Source organism: Canis aureus, chromosome 6 (assembly GCF_053574225.1).
Source record: "Canis aureus isolate CA01 chromosome 6, VMU_Caureus_v.1.0, whole genome shotgun sequence".
In the NCBI taxonomy this organism is placed as follows: Eukaryota; Metazoa; Chordata; class Mammalia; order Carnivora; family Canidae; genus Canis; species Canis aureus.
The window spans coordinates 39714800-39732769 of record NC_135616.1 but is presented as its reverse complement, the minus strand read 5'-3'; the positions used below and the strand labels follow the sequence as shown (position 1 = coordinate 39732769).

At 52.7% G+C, this 17970-nt stretch overlaps 1 protein-coding gene across 6 annotated transcripts in view; it reads left to right on the top strand.

Annotated features, from left to right (window-relative positions):
- Window positions 1-472: 472 nt before the first annotated feature.
- Window positions 473-17970, top strand: part of IQGAP3 (IQ motif containing GTPase activating protein 3) — a 92644-nt gene continuing 75146 nt past the window's right edge. For 4 of the 6 annotated variants that reach the window (XM_077901117.1, XM_077901116.1, XM_077901118.1 and 1 more), the window contains exons 1-15: window positions 473-714; window positions 2450-2537; window positions 7773-7929; window positions 8560-8637; window positions 9875-9951; window positions 10882-10949; window positions 11035-11148; window positions 11362-11540; window positions 11929-12007; window positions 12548-12711; window positions 13144-13231; window positions 14845-15008; window positions 15988-16145; window positions 17444-17565; window positions 17651-17814. In XM_077901117.1, the coding sequence (XP_077757243.1) occupies window positions 495-714; window positions 2450-2537; window positions 7773-7929; window positions 8560-8637; window positions 9875-9951; window positions 10882-10949; window positions 11035-11148; window positions 11362-11540; window positions 11929-12007; window positions 12548-12711; window positions 13144-13231; window positions 14845-15008; window positions 15988-16145; window positions 17444-17565; window positions 17651-17814 (1920 nt within the window). In that variant the 5' untranslated portion in view covers window positions 473-494. Of the gene's footprint in view, window positions 715-823; window positions 976-1397; window positions 2063-2449; window positions 2538-7772; window positions 7930-8559; window positions 8638-9874; window positions 9952-10881; window positions 10950-11034; window positions 11149-11361; window positions 11541-11928; window positions 12008-12547; window positions 12712-13143; window positions 13232-14844; window positions 15009-15987; window positions 16146-17443; window positions 17566-17650; window positions 17815-17970 lie in introns of those variants that run through there. The other 2 variants (XM_077901119.1, XM_077901120.1) reach the window with 2 other exon arrangements.

Sequence of the window (17970 nt, the reverse complement as noted above, 5' to 3'; positions counted from 1 at the left end):
AGGCTGATGAAGTCTTGTTCCCTTTCCAACAAACATCAGCTATCACCTCCACTAGAAAGTCCTCCTGTCCTTCGCTGCCCTTAACTTCATTACCGTAGTAACTTCATTGCTGTAGCGACCTCATTCCTCTGAATATCGCTGACCTCTCATGTATTTTGACTGTCACTCATTCCAGAATAGCAAGTTATATATAGGGCATCAACTATGCTGATTTTTTAAGATATTTTATTTTTTAAGCAATCTCTACACCCAACGCGGGGCTTGAACCTACAACCCCTAGATCGAGAGTTGCGCGCTTTACCGACTAAGCCAGCCAGGCGCTCCTAACTATGGTAATTTCTCTCTGCATCCGCACCATCTAGTTCACGCAAGCTGGCCCGCAAGTTAGCGGGAGCCAAGAACGCTACAGGAGGCGCAGCAGAGTTCCTGAGAACACTAGGGCAAATGATGGAGGAGAGGGTAGAGGAGGATCCCACCGCCGCGCGGAGAGGGAGATGCCGCTCCCACTGTGCCGCAGCACCTCCTTCTCCGCACCTGGCGGCGTGCCTGCGCCTGCACCGTCTGGACTACACATCCCAGCTGCCCCCGCGGTTCGGGCCGGAAGTTCTGTCGGGCTGCTGCAACGACGAAGGCGGCGGCCCGGCGGCGGGAGATTCAAACCTGGAAGGAGGAGGAACATGGAGCCGCGGAGAGCGGGCGCGGGCTCGGCGCTGTGTGAGTGCAGAGGGGGCCACGGAGGGGGTCCAAGGAAGGGGGCGGGCCTGCGCGGCGCGGGGAGGGAGCCACCAGGGGCCGGGACTCCCGTCCGATGCCGCGGGGGAGACGGTGGCCCTCGAAGTGTGCCGGGGATGACCGGAAGTGACCGGCACGCTCCTCAGCCCTGTGTCGCAGCGCCAGCTCGCTGGGTCGGGGCCCGTCGTCTGCATTGGTAACAAGCCCTGCTGTGCTGCTGCCTCACCGCACGTAACCGTGCAGGTAGTCCGCGGACCACACTTGCAAAAACACTGTTTTGGAAAGACAGTGGGGTCAGGAGGATTGGACGGCAGAAAGGCTGCTGCTGCCTGACCTTCTGAACAAAGGCAAAATCTTCTTCCACCCCTTCCCCTTTCTTGCCATTAGGGCTCAAAAAAACAAAGTCCTTGTTCTCGGATCTGTTGAAGGAAAGTTAGTTCTAGACCTGTGAAGCGCAGGAAGATTTTTTTAAAAAATTTTAAAAAAATTTAAATAAGACTGTGTGTGGGACGCCTGGGTGGCTCAACGGTTGAGCGTCTGCCTTCAGGTCAGGGTGTGATGATGGGGTCTGGGATAGAGAGTCCCGTATCGGGTTTCCCGCGGGGAGCCTGCTTCTCCCTCTACCTGTGTCCCTGCCTCTCTCTGTGTGTCTCTCATGAGTAAATAAACAAAATCTTAAAAAAAACAAAACAAAAAGTGTGTGTGTAGGGAGGAAGCCCTGCCCGTCTCACACAGCCCTCAGTTCATAACTCCGAGGTGATGTCATTTGCTTACTGTTTATTTTCCATGCTTAGCAACCAAGGCTTGTAGACGTTGCGTGTGTGTGTGTGTGTGTGTGTGTGTGTGTGTGAACTTGCTTAACTGCCAATTCCAACAAGCCCCGCCCCTGGTCCAAATCATGTTGCAGGATGTGCAATATAGGGAAATAAGGGAAAGAGTGGGATTAACATTACGTGTTGCCTCAAAGACAGACGTTCTTTGCCTCTCCCTGGCAACAGGCAGAGGGAGAAGCAGGCTCCATGCAGGGAGCCTGACATGGGACTCATCCCTGGTCTCCAGGATCACGCCCTGGGCTGAATGTGGCGCTAAACCACTAAACCGCTGGGCCACTGGGGCTGCCCTCCACATGGTTCTCTTTGTTGAGCTGCCCCCTCCTGCTTCATTCTTTAAGATTTTACTGGTGGGAAGAACCCTTTGTCTCCTCTGCTGCTTGCATGTCTGTGGCTGTAATCACACTTGTCACTTCAGGTTGGAATTTGTCACTTACACGTTTTTCTTTTCTAATGCTAATCTGTAAGGATCCACTGGCCCAGGGCCTGACAGATAGAAGGTAGGGTACGAATGCATGGAGATTGGATGATGAGTCCCAGTTGGTCCTGTTAGCCCCAGCTTCTGGGAGGGTGCCTGAGGAGGATGACACGGGCCAGGTCTTGGAGAACACAGAGACTACGTTCCCAGCCACAGAAGGGTCTGGACGGACAGAAAGGAGGGGTCAGGCGATGGCTGGAGGGAAAAAGAAAGGAGCTCCCCGTGAAGGGGTCCTGACCAGGGCAGCTTTACGAGATGGGGGCCCAAGATTGGAGCAAGGGGTGTTAGGAAGAGGGGGACAGACGTATGAGTGGTCTCTGGGCAGAGCTGCCCAAGAAAGTCTGTTGAGAAGCACTTCAGCACTCTGGCCCTTTGTCTAACACTTTTCACCTTGACCCTCACTCCTCAGATGAACGCCTCACAGCTGAGGAAATGGATGAGCAGAGGCGGCAGAATGTGGCCTATCAGTACCTGTGCCGGTTGGAGGAGGCCAAGCGGTGAGCAGATGGCTGCCCCCTTCTGGTCCCCCTTTCCCACCCTGCCCACCCCAGGCACCTACCCCCTCACCAATACAAAAGGACAAGAGTCCATTCTTCTCTCTCTCTCTCTCTCTAAGACTTTGTTTTGTTAGAGCAGTTTTGGGTTCAACATCAGGAGGAAGACTGAGATTTCCCATGTAACCCCTGTGCCCACACATACACAGCCTCCACTGTCAGCATCTGCAGGAGTGGCGCGTTTGTTACAACTGATGAATTCACCTTGACACATCGTCTCCCAAAGCCCATACTTGACCTTAGGGATCACTCTTGGTATCATGCACTCTGTGGGTTTGGACAAATGGCAAATGACACATATCCACCGTTAGAGTATCTTAGAGTGGTTTCATTGCCCTAAAAATCCTCTGCTCTGCCTCTTTGTCCTCCCATCTCACTCCTGGCAACCATTCCTTTTCTCCTGTCTCTAGAGTTTCTCCATAGTTGGACTCGTACAGCACAAGCCTTTTCAGACTGTCCTCTTTGACTTAGTAGTATGTGTTTGATGTTCCTCCAGGTCTTCTCGGGGCTTGACAGCTCATTTCTTTTTAGTGTTGAGTGATATTCCGTTGTCTGGATGGACCACAGTTTATTAATCCATCACCTACCGAAGGACATCTTGGTTGCTTCCAAGTTTTGGCAGTGAGGGATAAAGCTGCTATAAGCATTTATGTGCAGGTTTTGTATGGACATGTGTTTTATTTTTTTTAAGATTTTATTTATTTATTCATGAGAGACACACACAGAGAGAGGCAGAGACACAGGCAGAGGGGGAAGCAGGCTCCATGCAGGGAGCCCGACGTGGGACTCAATCCCAGGTCTCCAGGATCACACCCCGGGCCGAAGGCGGCGCTAAACTGCTGAGCTACCCGGGCTGCCTTGGACATGTGTTTTAACTCCTTTGGGTAAATACCAAGGAGCATGGTTGCTGGATCATATGGTAGGAGTATGTTTAGTTTTGTGAGAAATCATTAACTTGTCTTCAACATGGCTGCACCATTTTGCATTCCCAGCAGCTGTGACTAAAAGCCTGTTGCTGCATTTCCTCTCAGCGTCGGGTACTGTCAGCGGCCCAGAGTTCGGTTGTTCTGATAGGTGTACAGTGATATCTCATTGCTCTAATTTGCATTTCCCTGATGACATATGATATGGAGCATCTTTGCAGATGCTTAGTTCCCATTTGAGTGTCTTCTTTGGTGAGGTGTCTGTTAATGGGTATCTGTGGCCCATGTTTTAATCCATTGCTTTTTCTTTTATTGTTGAGTTTTAAGAGTTCTTTGTGTGTGTGTGTGTTTGTTTTAGTAATTTTTATGCCCAACGTGGGGCTCAAACTCACAACTCTGAAATCAAGAGTCACATGCTTCACTGACTGAGCCAGCCAGGCACCCCTTCCTTTTTTATTTCGGATACTAGTCTTATCAGATATGTGTTTTGCAAATATTTTCTCCTACAGTGTGTCTTGTCTTCTCATTCTCTTTTCTAGAGCAGTTTTTTTTTTTTTTTTAAGATTTTATTTATTTATTCATGAAAGACACACAGAGATAGAGAGAGGCAGAGACACAGGCAGAGGGAGAAGCAGGCTTCATGCCAGGAGCCGGATGTGGGACTCGATCCCGGGACTCCAGGATCGCGCCCTGGGCCGAAGGCAGGCGCTAAACCACTGAGCCACCCAGGGATCCCCCTAGAGCAGAAGTTTTTCATTTTAATTAAGTCCAGCTTATCAATTATTTCTTCCAATGACTGTGTCTTTGGTGTTGTGTCTAAAAAGTTATTGCCTAGGGTTGAGGTGGGGGATTATGGCCAGGGGCCCCTGGCTGGCTCAGGCTATGGAGCATGCAACTCTTGTTTTGTTTTGTTTTGTTTTTTAGATTGTATTTATTTATTTGACATTGCACAGGCAGGGGGAGCAGCAGATGGAGAGGGAGAAGCAGGTTACCCACTGAGCAGGGGAGTGCCAACCAGGTGTACCAAGCATGCAACTCTTGATCTCGGGGTCATGGGTTCAAGCCTGATGTTGGGCATAGAGATTTTTTTTTTTTAAATAAACTTAAAGGGCAGTCTGGGTGGTTCAGTGGTTGAGCGCCACCTTCAGCCTGATCTTGGAGACCTGGAATTGAGTCCTGAGTCAGGCTTCCTGCCTATGTCTCTACCTCTCTCTCTGTGTGTCTCATGAATAAATAAACAAAATCTTAAACAAACAAACAAACAAACTTGAAAAAATAAAACAAAAGTCATTGCCACACTGAAGGTCACCTGGGTTTTCCCCTGTGTTCTCTTCTAGGAGTTTTACAGTTTGGCATCTTACATTTAAATTGATGATACAGGGATCCCTGGGTGGCGCAGCGGTTTGGCGCCTGCCTTTGGCCCAGGGCGCGATCCTGGAGACCCGGGATCGAATCCCACGTCGGGCTCCCGGTGCATGGAGCCTGCTTCTCCCTCTACCTGTGTCTCAGCCTCTCTCCTCTCTCTGTGTGACTATCATAAATAAATAAAAATTAAAAAAAAAAATTGATGATACATCTTGAGTTGATTTTTGTGAAGGGTGTAAAGTGTATGTCTGGATTTATTTCTTTTGCATGTAGATGTCCAGTTGTTCTAGTGCCATTTGTTGAAGAGATGATCTCTGCTCCATTGGATTGCCTTTGCTCCTTTGTCGAAGATCAGCTGACTGTTGTTATGTGGATCTGTTTGTGGGCTCTCCATTCTGTTTGATACGTCTATCTGTTTTTTCACTGAGGCCATACTATCTTGATTACTGTGGCCAAGATGGGTGGTGTCAGTCCTCCAGCTTTGTTCTTTTCCTGCGATATGGTATTGACTATTCTGGATCTTTTGGCTCTCCATACAGACTTTAGAAACAGTACCTTTGATGTCCACAAAATAATTTGCTGGGAGTTTGTTTGAGATTTCACTGAATCCGTAGACCCAGTTGAGATGAACTAACATCTTGGCAGAATCCGAATCCGTAGACCCAGTTGAGATGAACTAACATCTTGGCAGTATGGAGCCTTCCCATCCACGAGTGTGGGTTATCTTTCCATTTTTTTCTTTTTTTTTTAAAGTATTTGGAACCCAGTCACAAGTCTGTTTTTTTTTTTTTTTTTTTTAAGATTTTATTTATTCATGAGAGACACAGAGAGAGAAAGAGAGAGAGGCAGAGACACAGGCAGAGGGAGAAGCAGGCTCCATGCAAGGAGCCTGATGTGGGACTCAATCCCGGGTCTCCAGGATCATACCCTGTAGCACTAAACCATTGTGCCACCGGGGCTGCCCTATCTTTCCATTTAGTTTGGTTTTCCTTTGATCTTATTCATTAGGGTTTCATAGTTTTCCTCAGAGGTCTTGTATATGTTTTGTTGGATTCATACCTAAGTGTTTCATTTTTGGGGAGCTAACAGAAACAGTACAGTGTTTAATTTCAAATCCTAAATTCTTCACCGCAGTATATTGGACAGCAACTGACTTGTATAGTAACCTTATGTCCCATGGCCTTGTGTGGTCACTTGTTAGGTCCCCGAGACTGTGTCACCTTCTTTCAGATTTTCCACATAGACGGTCATGCCATCTGTGAGTAAAGGCAAAACCACATCCTTTTATCCCCCTACACACTTCAGTGTCTGTCTCTAAATGTATGGACATTTGCTCACATAATAACCACGATGCCATTTTAATACCCAGAGAAGTTATCGATTAATCCTTGGAAAATCAACACCAAGCCATTTTCAAATTTTCCTGATTGTCTGAAAAAATAACCTGTTTTTCAGTTGGCTTATTCAAATAAGGATCTAAAAAAGCTCACATGTTATGTTTGGTTGCTGTGTCTCTTGAATCTTCTTCAATCCAGAATAGCCCACTCCCCTTTCCAGTTCTTTATGTCATAACTGGGTGAAGAAACTGGCTCATCTGCCCTGCATTCTGGATTTGTCTGTTTGCTTTCTTGTGTCAAACAGTTTGTTTCTCTGTACCCCATGTTTCCTGCAAAGGGACGTTGGCTCTAAAGGCAGCATAAAATGCTTAGTTCTTTCCTCTTTTTTAAAAAATTTTTTAAAAAGATTTTATCTATCCATCCATGAGAGACACAGAGAGAGAGAGAGAGAGAGAGAGAGAGAGAGGCAGAGACACAGGCAGAGAGAGAAGCAGGTTCCACGTAGGGAGCCCGATGCGGGACTTGATCCCAGGACTCCAGGATCACACCCCAGGCCAAAGGCAGGCGTTCAACCGCTGAGCCACCCAGACGTCCCTAGTTCTTTCCTCTTTTTTTTTTTTTTTTTAAGATTTTTATTTATTTATTCATGAGAGACACAGAGAGAGAAAGGCATTGACACGGGCAGAGAGAGAAGCAGTCTCCATGTAGGGAGCCTGATATGGGACTAGATCCTGGGTCTCCGGGATCACGACCTGAGCTGAAGGCAGACACTTAACTGCTGAGCCACCCAGGCGTCCCTAGTTCTTTCCTCTTAATCAATAGTATATTTTTAATGTTCTCTAGAAAAGCAGATCACATGGGTAGACAGGAAATCAGTGGGGAAGTTTGGAGAACCCCTCTGAAGACCCTGATGCTCTCTCACACCACCATATTAACAATAGGCTTCCTGGGTCTACTCCCAGTGTGTTCACACTTGTTAGCTCAAGCAGCCCCTGCCACTGCCTCCTTGGTGGGGGTGCAGCCCACGCTGTCTTCAGTGTGCAGGTCACACAACAAGGCTCTGAGGGGTGAGGTGGAGGACATGGTGTGCAAGGCAGGTCTTCTAGTTCTGTGGCCTTTCTGTCCTTTTGTGCTGCTGCCAACAACCCACAACCTCTATCGTCATCAAAGCTGGTTTAGGGCTGTGTAGGTCATTCAGACAGATGTTACCCTCTAGGCCTGGGTTCTCAGAAAACACGCAAAATGAGAGAAGTGAGCAGATTTGGTATGGTGGGATAGGTGTGCCAACCAGACTGAGGCAGGGTCTAGCATGCAACAGGTAAGGGCCTCTCCAAAGCTGCGCCAGTTCAGGATCTGTCAGGGGATTTTCAGGGGTGGGCAGGGGCTGAGGACTGGCCATTCCAGTGTTTGGGGCAGCTTGGGATCAGGTGGGGACAGCCAGACGGGCAGAGAGGGGAGTGGAGAGTAGGGCAGGAGCTGAGGCAAGACTTGAAGGCCCCTCTCTGCCCAGGGAGGGGCGGGTGACAGGCACTCTCCTGCTCTTGCACTTTCAGCTGGATGGAAGCCTGCCTGAAGGAGGAGCTTCCTTCCCCGGTGGAGCTGGAGGAGAGCCTCCGGAACGGAGTATTGCTGGCCAAGCTGGGCCACTGTTTTGCACCTGCTGTGGTTCCCTTGAAGAAGATCTATGATGCGGAGCAGTTGCGGTATCAGGTAGGGAAGGGAGAGTTCTACCTTCCAGCTGCTTCTTCCCAAACTTCCCCTTCTCCCCAAAGCTGTGAGAGCAGGGTGACCACATAATTTATTGTCCAAGCCTGGACATGTTTGAGGATGAAAGGGGGTGCTAGCAATACCTGCACGGGGCCCACAGGAGTGGTGAGTGTCCCCCAGCCGGACACTGTGTGCTGTCTTTAGCAGCAAGGGACTCCTGCTAGGTGGGCCCTGAGATGCCCCTGAAGGACACTTCTAAGCAGACTTTTCTGTCCACGTGGACACTCAGAGGCTTGTGGCCTTGCCACCCTGATGGTACCCCTGGGCCCGCTGCCCCTTCCCTGTGCTGGACCAACCCAGCCTGTCTCTTCCTGTGTCACCTCCAAACTCCTCTTTACTAGGAAGCCTCCCTGGATTGTTAATCCCACCTTCTCAGATGTCCTGCTGTGTCAGTCATTCCTGGTGGTTTCTGTCTGTGTTTCTCTGGCCTGAGGGGCTAGGGGACAGAATATGGGAAACCAGGGTCCTCTGGCTCCCACCGCCTTCAAACCTCTGAGCTGTGCTCTAGGCTCTGCCCACAGGGAACCCCAAGAACTGTGGAAATAGATTCTTATCTCTTTCCTTCCCTTTCAGGCAACCGGCTTGCATTTCCGGCACACCGACAATATCAACTTTTGGCTGTCGGCAATAGCCCATGTTGGCCTGCCTTCGGTAACACTGGGCCTCAAGATTGGGGTTCATCTTTACTCTCCACCAGCACCTCACCCCTACATGCACACTTTGTCTCTCTGGCGCCCTCTGCCCCCACCATGTGTCTCTTAAACTAGCTTTATTGGAGGATTTTGATTGCAGATGCCCGTCTCTCAACCATGCTCCTTGGCTCTGCCTCTCCTTCCTGTGGATGAGGGATGTGGAGGGAGGAGGAGGCTCCCTGACCTAAGCTGTGTTGTTCCCATTAGTGAGCCCCCATGTGGTGCAGGAGATGGACTCATATTAGCCAGCCTTCTTCCCACCAGAGTTTCATGGCATGAAGCAAGGGCATGCCATAGCCTGCATCCCTCAGTGGTGGACTCAGAAGCCTAGGCTCAAGGCCCCTGCTGGACACCTGTTGCATGTTCTCTCACTCTTTAGGCCTCGTGTTTCTTGGTTCTAAAATGGGCATGGTGACCCCTGCCCTATCTGCCTGGTAAGGTTGTCAGAAGGACCAGATGATCTGCACAGTTCTCCTTTGTGCATTGTAAAGAGCAGTACAAGTTAAGGCATGATAGGACTCTACAGGGTTTCTTCCAGGGAACTGTGAGACTAGGGGGCGGCAGTAAAGAAAGTCTTGGTGGGAGGCAGGAGCAATAGAGGCCATCTGTCCTCAGTGAGACTGGAACACCATTAAGTCTCTAGATTTGGTCCTTCTTATGAATCTAAAGTAGCCAAGAAGTTTTGGGGTCAGACCCATCATAGTCCCCAGGTAATGTGGGACACCATGCTTCAGAGGACTCGGTTCTTTGAGAGGCTACCGCTGATCAGAGGCCTCTGGCTTAGAGACAGGGATGCATGCCCTACCCCCTCTGTGATCCTTGACAGTGTGTGCCTCATGGGCCCTCTGTGGGGCGATAGTCCAAGGCAAGGGGCAAGGGCTTGCTCTGTCTATAGGCTGGGTAGGGAGCCTCTTTCTCCTGGAGGATATGGCCTGCATCCTATAGCCTTGATAACCCTGCCTGGGGCTGTGTCTATGGCTGGGCTTTGGTTCAGTCTGTGGCCCCTGGGCCCTTCTGTAACACTTAGTGTGTGGGGGCAGTGCTGGCTGTAAACAGCTGGGGTGATTGATCCAGAAGCCCCAAGCGACAAAGGAGCACAGACCCAGGTAGGAGAGGAAGACCATTGCTCAGCCCAGCCCTCTGTAGCTGGTACTATGACCTGTCCAAAGGCAGTAACCAGCTGGCTTCCCCTCCAGACCTTCTTCCCGGAGACCACAGACATCTATGACAAGAAGAACATGCCCCGGGTGGTCTACTGCATCCATGCACTTAGGTGAGAGACCCCAAACTTTTGTCATCGAGTTTCCTCTCAGTGGATGCAACCATTGGTCGGTAACAAATGTTGGAGTGGGAAGGGGGGTGGGTACTCCATGAGGATCACTTCTTAGGAGAGTGAGACTTCAGATTTTTGTAGTTGTGTTTAGATTTATGTGCATTTTTAAAGAAGATTTTATTTATTAGAGAGCACGTGTGCATGTGCACAAGCAAGAGGGAGGGGCAGAGGGCAGAGGGAAAAGCAGGCTTTCCACTGAGCAGGGGGCCCAACATGGGGCTCCATCCCAGGACCTCTGGATCATGACCTGAGCCCAAGGCAGACGCTTCACCAACTGAGCCCCCCAGGGGCCCTGATGTGCATGTTTGTGGATATGTCTGTCTTGTGACCTGTGGGGCTGAAGGAAAGGGCAGGAGGAGGGAAGGGTCTTCTGCTTGTGACTGGGGAACGAAGGAATCAAAACGGGACCCATCAAGAGTGTCATATGCAAGTCATTTAGTTTGAATGGTGACAGCTGTGTGGTGCTACCCATGGCCAGCCCTTGGCAACAAGCTGGCTGAACCTTAAAGTACCCAACCCGTTCCTTGGTCAGCCATGTTGCCTCTTCTTGACTTTATGTTCCATGTCCTTTCAAGGGGATGGGTGTGCTTGGCCCTGCAGTCTCTGCTTACTATGCCCTCTGTCTCTGAACGGTGACCTGCTCCTGCCACGTGCACTTCTCTGTGAGGTCCTGATCCCCCCCACCTCTTGAGCATCCCATTTATCTTCTGTAGCACTTATCTCGGGCTGGCTTCCAATAATGTCGCTCCCTGTGGATGGGAGGGCCTTGGGGGCAGCTACAGTAGTCCCCACATTCCAAGTCCCCATGTCCAGACCTACGTGTTCAGCGTGTCACCATAAAGAGGCCCAAAGCCTTCCCTTCTCTTCCAGTCTCTTCCTTTTCCGCCTGGGACTGGCGCCTCAGATACATGATCTGTATGGGAAAGTGAAATTCTCAGGTGAGCCCCCTCCTTCCGCAGCTGCTCATGTGGGCATGGTCTCGGGGACTCTGGCTCTGAGGAAAGGCATCTGTGCTCTTTGCAGCCGAGGAACTCAGCAACATGGCCTCTGAACTGGCCAAATATGGCCTCCAGCTGCCTGCCTTCAGCAAGATTGGGGGAATTCTGGCCAATGAGCTGTCGGTGGATGAGGCTGCAGGTAGGGTCTGGGATCTACCATGCAAGGGGTGGGCTCAGTGAGAATAGGAGGACACCGAGCCTCGGATGGATTCTGGATGCCTCCCATCTGTTGGCAGGGCTGCCAGGCCTCCCGGATGGAAAAGGGGGTTGATGTCATTGGCCTGCGGCTGGTTGTACTGTAGTGGCCTGGGGTTTGTCTGGCCCCCTGACCTTGTTTCCACACTCCTTCCAGTCCACGCAGCTGTCCTTGCCATCAACGAGGCTGTGGAGCGAGGGGTGGTTAAGGATACCCTGGCTGCCTTGCAGAATCCCAGTGCTCTGCTGGTGAATCTTCAAGAGCCTCTGGCACCCATCTACCAGGAGCTGCTGGCCCAGGCCAAGGCGGAGAAGGCTGCCAGTGCCCAGACCCACGTAAGGAGGAGCCTCAGGTGCTAAGAGCCAGGTGGCCTAAAAACCCTCCAGGGGATAGGACTCCTATCTGTCCTGTCACCACGCCCCAGAATTGCTAAGAGAAACTGTCGCTTATGGGTTATCGTAGACAAACGAGAGAGGCACCTGGGAGGATAATGAGGATTCAGAGGAGAAGGCAGGAGAGGGCTTCTGGGGGCTGGACGTTCAGGACAGGATGATACCAGACAGGAGATGCTGAAGGTGAGCTTGGAGCCCTAGGTTCTCCAGATTCCTTCTGACCACACTGACCTTTGGCCTGGGAAGGCCCCAGAGGAGGAAAAATTTATAGTCAGGGAGGGAGGAGCAGGAGAAGATGGGGCTGGTTTCCCAGGTCTCACTCTTTGTGCAGGATGGCGGGGAGAGCTGGGACCTGTATGACTGCTTCCTGACTCAGGCTGAGATCCAGGGCAACATCAACCACGTCAACGGTAAAAGAGAGATGGGCCAGGAGGGCTTTGGGGTGCTCTCGGGGGTGGCTCTCAGCCCAGAGGCCCTATGGCCTTGCTTAGGCCAACCCTTGTCTCAGGGAATGATCCAAGGCAAAAAGCAACGTGTACTGTTTTATGGCTATGTGTCTAGAGAGGTGTCCCCATCTAGGGAGTTCTGTTTGTTTTTTTTTTTTTTTTTTTTTTGGGAGTTCTGTTTGAATGGAGATCTGTGGAGAGGGTAGAGGCAAAGGGCAGGCCTTCCAGCTCCAAAGGCAACTGGACTAGGGTCCTCAAAAAGGAGATGTGAGAAATGGATGGAGGAGAGGACGTGGCAGGAAGTGCTAGAAGGCTCAGGATGGAGGGGGCATCTGCCTGTTTGGGGCAGTATGTCCTCAGGGTCTAGGGACCCTGTGTGGGAAGGCTGTGGAGATCCCACTGAGGATTTGGGACTGGAGTGGGGTGGAGGGAGCTCTGGACTGGCAGGAAGAATAGGGCTGGGCTTTCACACGTTGTCCACTGTGGAGTCTTGGTCTTTTGCAGTCCATGCGGCTCTAGAAGTTGTTGATGATGCGCTAGAAAGACAGAGCCCTGACGCCTTGCTGGAGGCCCTTCTGGACCCTGCCCTGGCCCTGCGAGGGGTCAGGAAAGACTTCACCAACTGGTACTTGGAACAGCTGAGCTCAGACAGAGAACAGAAAGCGCAGGTCAGGCTCTATTACCTGCCACCTGCTCAATCGGCTGTGGGATGGGGGTGAGCCTCTTCCATAGGCGTCACCTCTGTCACCTCCTGGTATTCAGTCAGTGCTGACTATGTGTGTAAATGATTACATCACCCCAAAGCCTAGTGGCCTAGACTGACTGGGGTGGAGGGGTACCCAGGGGTAGCCTGATGAGCAGTGACAGGCTCCCCTGTTAGCAAAGAAGGGCCTCAGCTTGGCAGTCCCGTCTTCATGGCTGTTGGCTTTCTCCCTGATGTGATGTCCGTGTTGTCTGGGTAGTTATTTCAATGCCTGCTGGGTAAGGAGGAGACAGAGGCTTGAGGCAAGGTGTTGGGGGGAGCTGAGAGCGTGTGTTGGCAGCTCCTACAGGTGTTCATGGCCCAGCACTCCCTTCTGTTTCATTCCTTCCCTCCCCAGGAGTTGGGCCTGCTGGATCTTCTGGAAAAGGAGGAGGTCCAAGCTGGTGTAGTTACAGCCAACATGAAGGGTGATGAGGAACAAGCCAGTAAGTCACCTCCAGGCTGAGGTGTGGACGGGGCCCATCACTGCCGCCTCTGACCCTTGACTGGCTTCTATGCAGGGTGGTGCAGAGTGCCATCGGAGTTTGCAACCCCAGCCTCGTGTGGGGTTGTATGCCCAGGCCCAGGCTGCCTAGAGGCACATGACAGGTTCATGAAGGCTCTGGGGGTGACAACAGTCCATCCTGCCTGCTGGCTCTGGGGCTCTGGGGCTCTGTCCCTGTAAGTGGATACTTTCAACCTGCTTGAATCCATTGGCTTCTCAAATGTAGCGATTTCCCAGATGAGAGAAAAAATCATGATCCCACTCAGTTCTCCTTAAAAATCGATGTGTAATTCTTTATTGGAAGAGCATGTTGGTGATGTGTTCTTCCTGGGGGTCAGCCCACCCACAGCAGGAGCTAGGCCACGCAGAGTGCAGGGGCCCGAGCCCTAGCCCGGGGCCGCCAGCCCTGTTCTAGTCGCTAGCTGCTTGTGGTCGCTCAGCTCTCTCATTGCCGGAGTGCACAGGCCTGATGCTCACGTCTTTGCTGCACATCTGCAGGTCTTCCTGGGCTCCTCTGTGCTTCAGCCTCAACTTTGGTCCCATCTGCTCAGTGAGGCAGATGAGACCTGCAGGTCTCCCTCCCCCTTCCACCCCTGCTAGCTGCCCAGACAGGCTGCACTTCCCCGGCAGCCTGGCCTGCCCCACCGCCAGGCCCCTGGTTGTCTGGGTTTTGTTTCTTGCACACTGTCACCCATGAAGAGCGGGCGACAGCATCCTCCAGCACTGCCTCCACTGCTTCCGTCCTCCCTTTCCCACCAGGACCCCTCCTCTCCCAACTGTCAGAGTTCTGGGGGAGGGAAGGCAGCGCTGATATGGACTGACTGGTCTTCATATCCTCATTTCTCCCCAGGAGATCTATCTCCTTGATGGCAGCACCCAGATCTGCCTGGCATTTTACAAGCCCTTGCATTTGAGATGCACACATGCCCCACTTACTCCTGCGTTTTGTGCCCAAATGGCTCCACTTTGGGGCTGGTTGTTTATCCCTCCTTGCTGTCAGCAGGATTTGGCCCCTGGGGCCCCTTGACTGACTGTTCTTAGCTACACTCCACAGTCTCTTGTCTGTCTTGTCACCTCCACCAGGGCGGCCATTCTGTTACCTGCCAAGCTGCCGATCTCTAGGCCTGACAAATTGCTTCTTCCAGTGCTTTGTACAGTGACCTGGCACTTCTTCCTCCTAAATACTTAGAAACTTATTTTGAATTTAGCAGAAGACAGAGTAGTTGTAGTTTTTTTGAGATTTATTTATTTGAGAGACAGAGAGCATGCGTGTCCACGCACAGGAGGGGGCAGCGGGAGAGGACCCAAGCAGACTCCCCGCTGAGCACTGACTCAAGGCTCGATCCCATGACTCTGAGATCATGACCTGAGCTGAAACCAAGAGTTGGATGCTAACTGACTGCACCACCCAGCCGCCTCAAGGCAGAACAACTTTGAAGGAGCAGTTGCAAAGCCATTACCCCTCAGAGACCCCTAGTAGCAGCTGGTTAGCCAGGAAAGTAGGATGGGCCCCAGGTGCCCAGCCTGTACAGGCCTCTCCCTCCTCCCCTGCAGTGTTCCAGGCCGTGTGCAGGATCAATAGAGCCATCCAGAAGGGAGTGGCAGCCGATACTGTGAAGGAGCTGATGTGCCCAGAAGCCCAGCTGCCTCCAGTGTATCCCTCTGCCTCGGCTGTGTACCAGCAGGAGCTGACGGCGCTCCAGCAGCAGCGGGGAGGGGTGAGCCCCAGGAGCCATGGGGGGCCCAGGACAGTCAGTGCAGAGCACCCTCAGAGGGATCCAGATAGTTGCAGGGAGGGAGAAGTGGATGTTGTCAGGGACAGAGGACTTCAGACTAGGGAATGGAAGGACCAGAGCTGGGACTAAGTCTGGGAAGGCTTCCTAGAAGAGAGGACACCTGTGAAGAATCAGACCCACAGCAGGGAATTTTAGAGCATGACCCCGGGCATAGCCCTCAGGAAGGGCGCTGTCTCCACAGTGGCAAGTGGTATGAGGCACAGAAGGCAAGTACCAGCAGGTAAACACAGGAACCCTGCCCATGGATGTCAAAGTGGGGGTAACTTCCAGCTCTGTGCCTCCTTGCCATGTGTCCTCAGGCAAGCAGGTTACTTGTCTGCTCCTCAGCTCATATGTGAAGTGGGAGCAGTAACATACCACATGGGATTGTGAGGATTCAACAGTCACCGTATGCATTAGTGATGAGCCTGGCATGTAAGCTCAGCTGCTGGAATTCTTGGTGGCCATCTTCTGTCTGTGGAGGACTGGATGGTGCTCAGGCATGGAGAGCAGCACACGCTAGGGTTTAGGAAGGGGGAAGCCTGGGCCGAGAAGTGGAGCCAGGGCCTCGCACACTTCCCAGTGTGGCTAGGAACCAGAAGGGGGGCCACAGTTAAGCGTGGGTCCTGGAACCGGGGGGCTAGGTTTAACTTCCCTTCCTGTGGGCCCATCTGTGAATGAGGGGTTTTGATAGCCCCCCCCCCCCCACTGGCTTGTTATAAAGACAAGTGAAAATGTGTGAGGCGCTTACACACTGGGCACACAGGGAGCTCGTTCTCAGGTAGCAGATACAATTAGTCAGTGAGTGAATGAATCCTTTGGGGCTTGGGATAGAGACCGGGATGTTGGGGAGCCTTGGGGGCAGGATGGCGGTGGCCCCAAGCCTTCACTGCCCCATGGGAATCGGAGCTTCCTGTTGCAGGAGCTGGGCCATGAGGAGCTCTTTGTGGCTATGGAAATGCTGTCAGCTGTGGTCCTGATCAACAGGGCCCTGGAGGCTGGCGATGGCGACAGCTGCTGGAGTAGCCTGGTGAACCCCACCACGGGCCTGGCCGAGGTGGAAAGAGAGAACGCTCACCGGTGAGAACTGTTTAACCACTTGTCTAGGAGGAAGCAGGTGGAGGCAAGACTCCATTCTGCTTGGAGACCAGCCTTCTGGGCCTGCCCTGCCCCTGGGCCCAGCCTCCCTCTGGGTCTGTCCGCAGTTCCTTGGCCTGTGGCTCATCCTGGGAGTGGGGGGCTCAGTCATCCCCTCTTCCTCCATGTTGTGTGCTTCCTAGTGGAGGTCTGAGTACCACCCAGTGTCAGGTACTTTCCCAGGTACTAGGAAACAGCAGTGAACAAAACAAAGTTCCTGCTCTCATCCAACCAACGTGCTAGTGGAAGGGGACCGAAAGGGGGGACAAGCCATGACCAAAACCAGAAGGGGCCAAGGGTACAAAGGGTAGGATATGCTGGGGGTTATGGAAGGCCCTGTTGGTAAGGGGGTTTGGAGAGACCTCAGGGCCTCTGATTACTAGGGGGCCATACAGGGCACAGGCCCAGAGCCAATTGTGCACTTGGTGTGTCCAGGGACGCCAGGAAGTCATGAGGCAGGGTAACACGAGGAGAGCGACAGGGTGAGCTACACCATAGCCGTGGCTTTCCCTTTGAGTGAGAAGGTTGCAGTGCAGAGAGGCCGATTCAAGCTACCATTGCCAGGCTCACTATGGTTGCTGTGCTGAGGACAGGCTCTGGGGTGGACAGAGGCAGCCTCTAGGCCAAGTGTGAGGGACTCTTGGCCAAGGGTGGTGGCTGTTGAAGTGGCGAAGGGGAGTCCGGATTTGGATCTGTTCCCAAAGCAGATCTGCCTGGATTTGGCTGTGTGTGGACCTGGGCTATGAGGGGGAGAGTGGTTGGTTGTGACCCGTGGACCTGGGCTGAGAGAGTGGTCAGGTGTGACATCAAGATCTTTGTCCTCAGAGGTTGGAGTGAATGTTGACCAAAGGGGTAGGACTGGGAGACTCAGGCTGTTGGGGGGGCAGTGGTTTGGGGGGTCAGGTGTGAGTGGTCAGGTGTGGGTGCTCATCGGGCAATCTTGGGCAGGTGGGCGGAGGCAGCTGGTGTGCTCTGGGAGGCATTAGGACATGGCACCTCAAGCCCTGAGGTCAGGATCAGATATGGAGACAGAGCGGTGGGAGGCTCCGGCTGTGAGGGTAGGGAGGAGCCAGCACAGGCTTTGAAAGAAAGACCAACAAGGTGAGAAGGGAACCAGGAAAATGTAATGAGTGGGAAGCCAAGCAACATGTTCTGACTTGCCCTGACTTCTGGCTGCTGTCGTCCCTGCTGCTCACCTACTTCCCCCACCCCCCCACCCCCACCCCCACCCCCACCGCCAGTTACTTTGATGCTCTGGTGGAGCTGCGACATGAGCGCATGCCAGACGGGGTCACCCTGAGCTGGAATGACCTGCAGGCCACCGTGTACCAAGTCAATGCCCAGGTCCAGGAAGAGACCAACCGTGAGTGGAGTCCAGGGTGGATGGGGGCAGCCCATCCCTGACTGTACATCTAGGCCCTCTGCCCACCTAGATCTGTCTTTCCTAGAGATCCTTGCGGTCAGCCTCATCAATGAGGCTCTGGACCAGGGCAGCCCCAAGAAGACTCTGTCTGCCCTTCTGCTTCCCTCGGCTGGCCTGGACAATGTCAGCCTTGCTGTCGCCCCTCGGTATCATCTCCTCCTTGTGGCAGCCAAGAGGCAGAAGGCCCAGGTGAGGGCTGGAGTGTCTGGGTTGGTCGCCGGAGCAGGAAGAGTATCCCCCGTGGGTAGAGCTGTGCCCAGGATGCACCCTGGGAGGGCCCAGTCTGATGACCCAGTTCCTTCTGGGGGTGGAGGCAGGAGGGGCCATGGGGCGGGGGGCACCAGC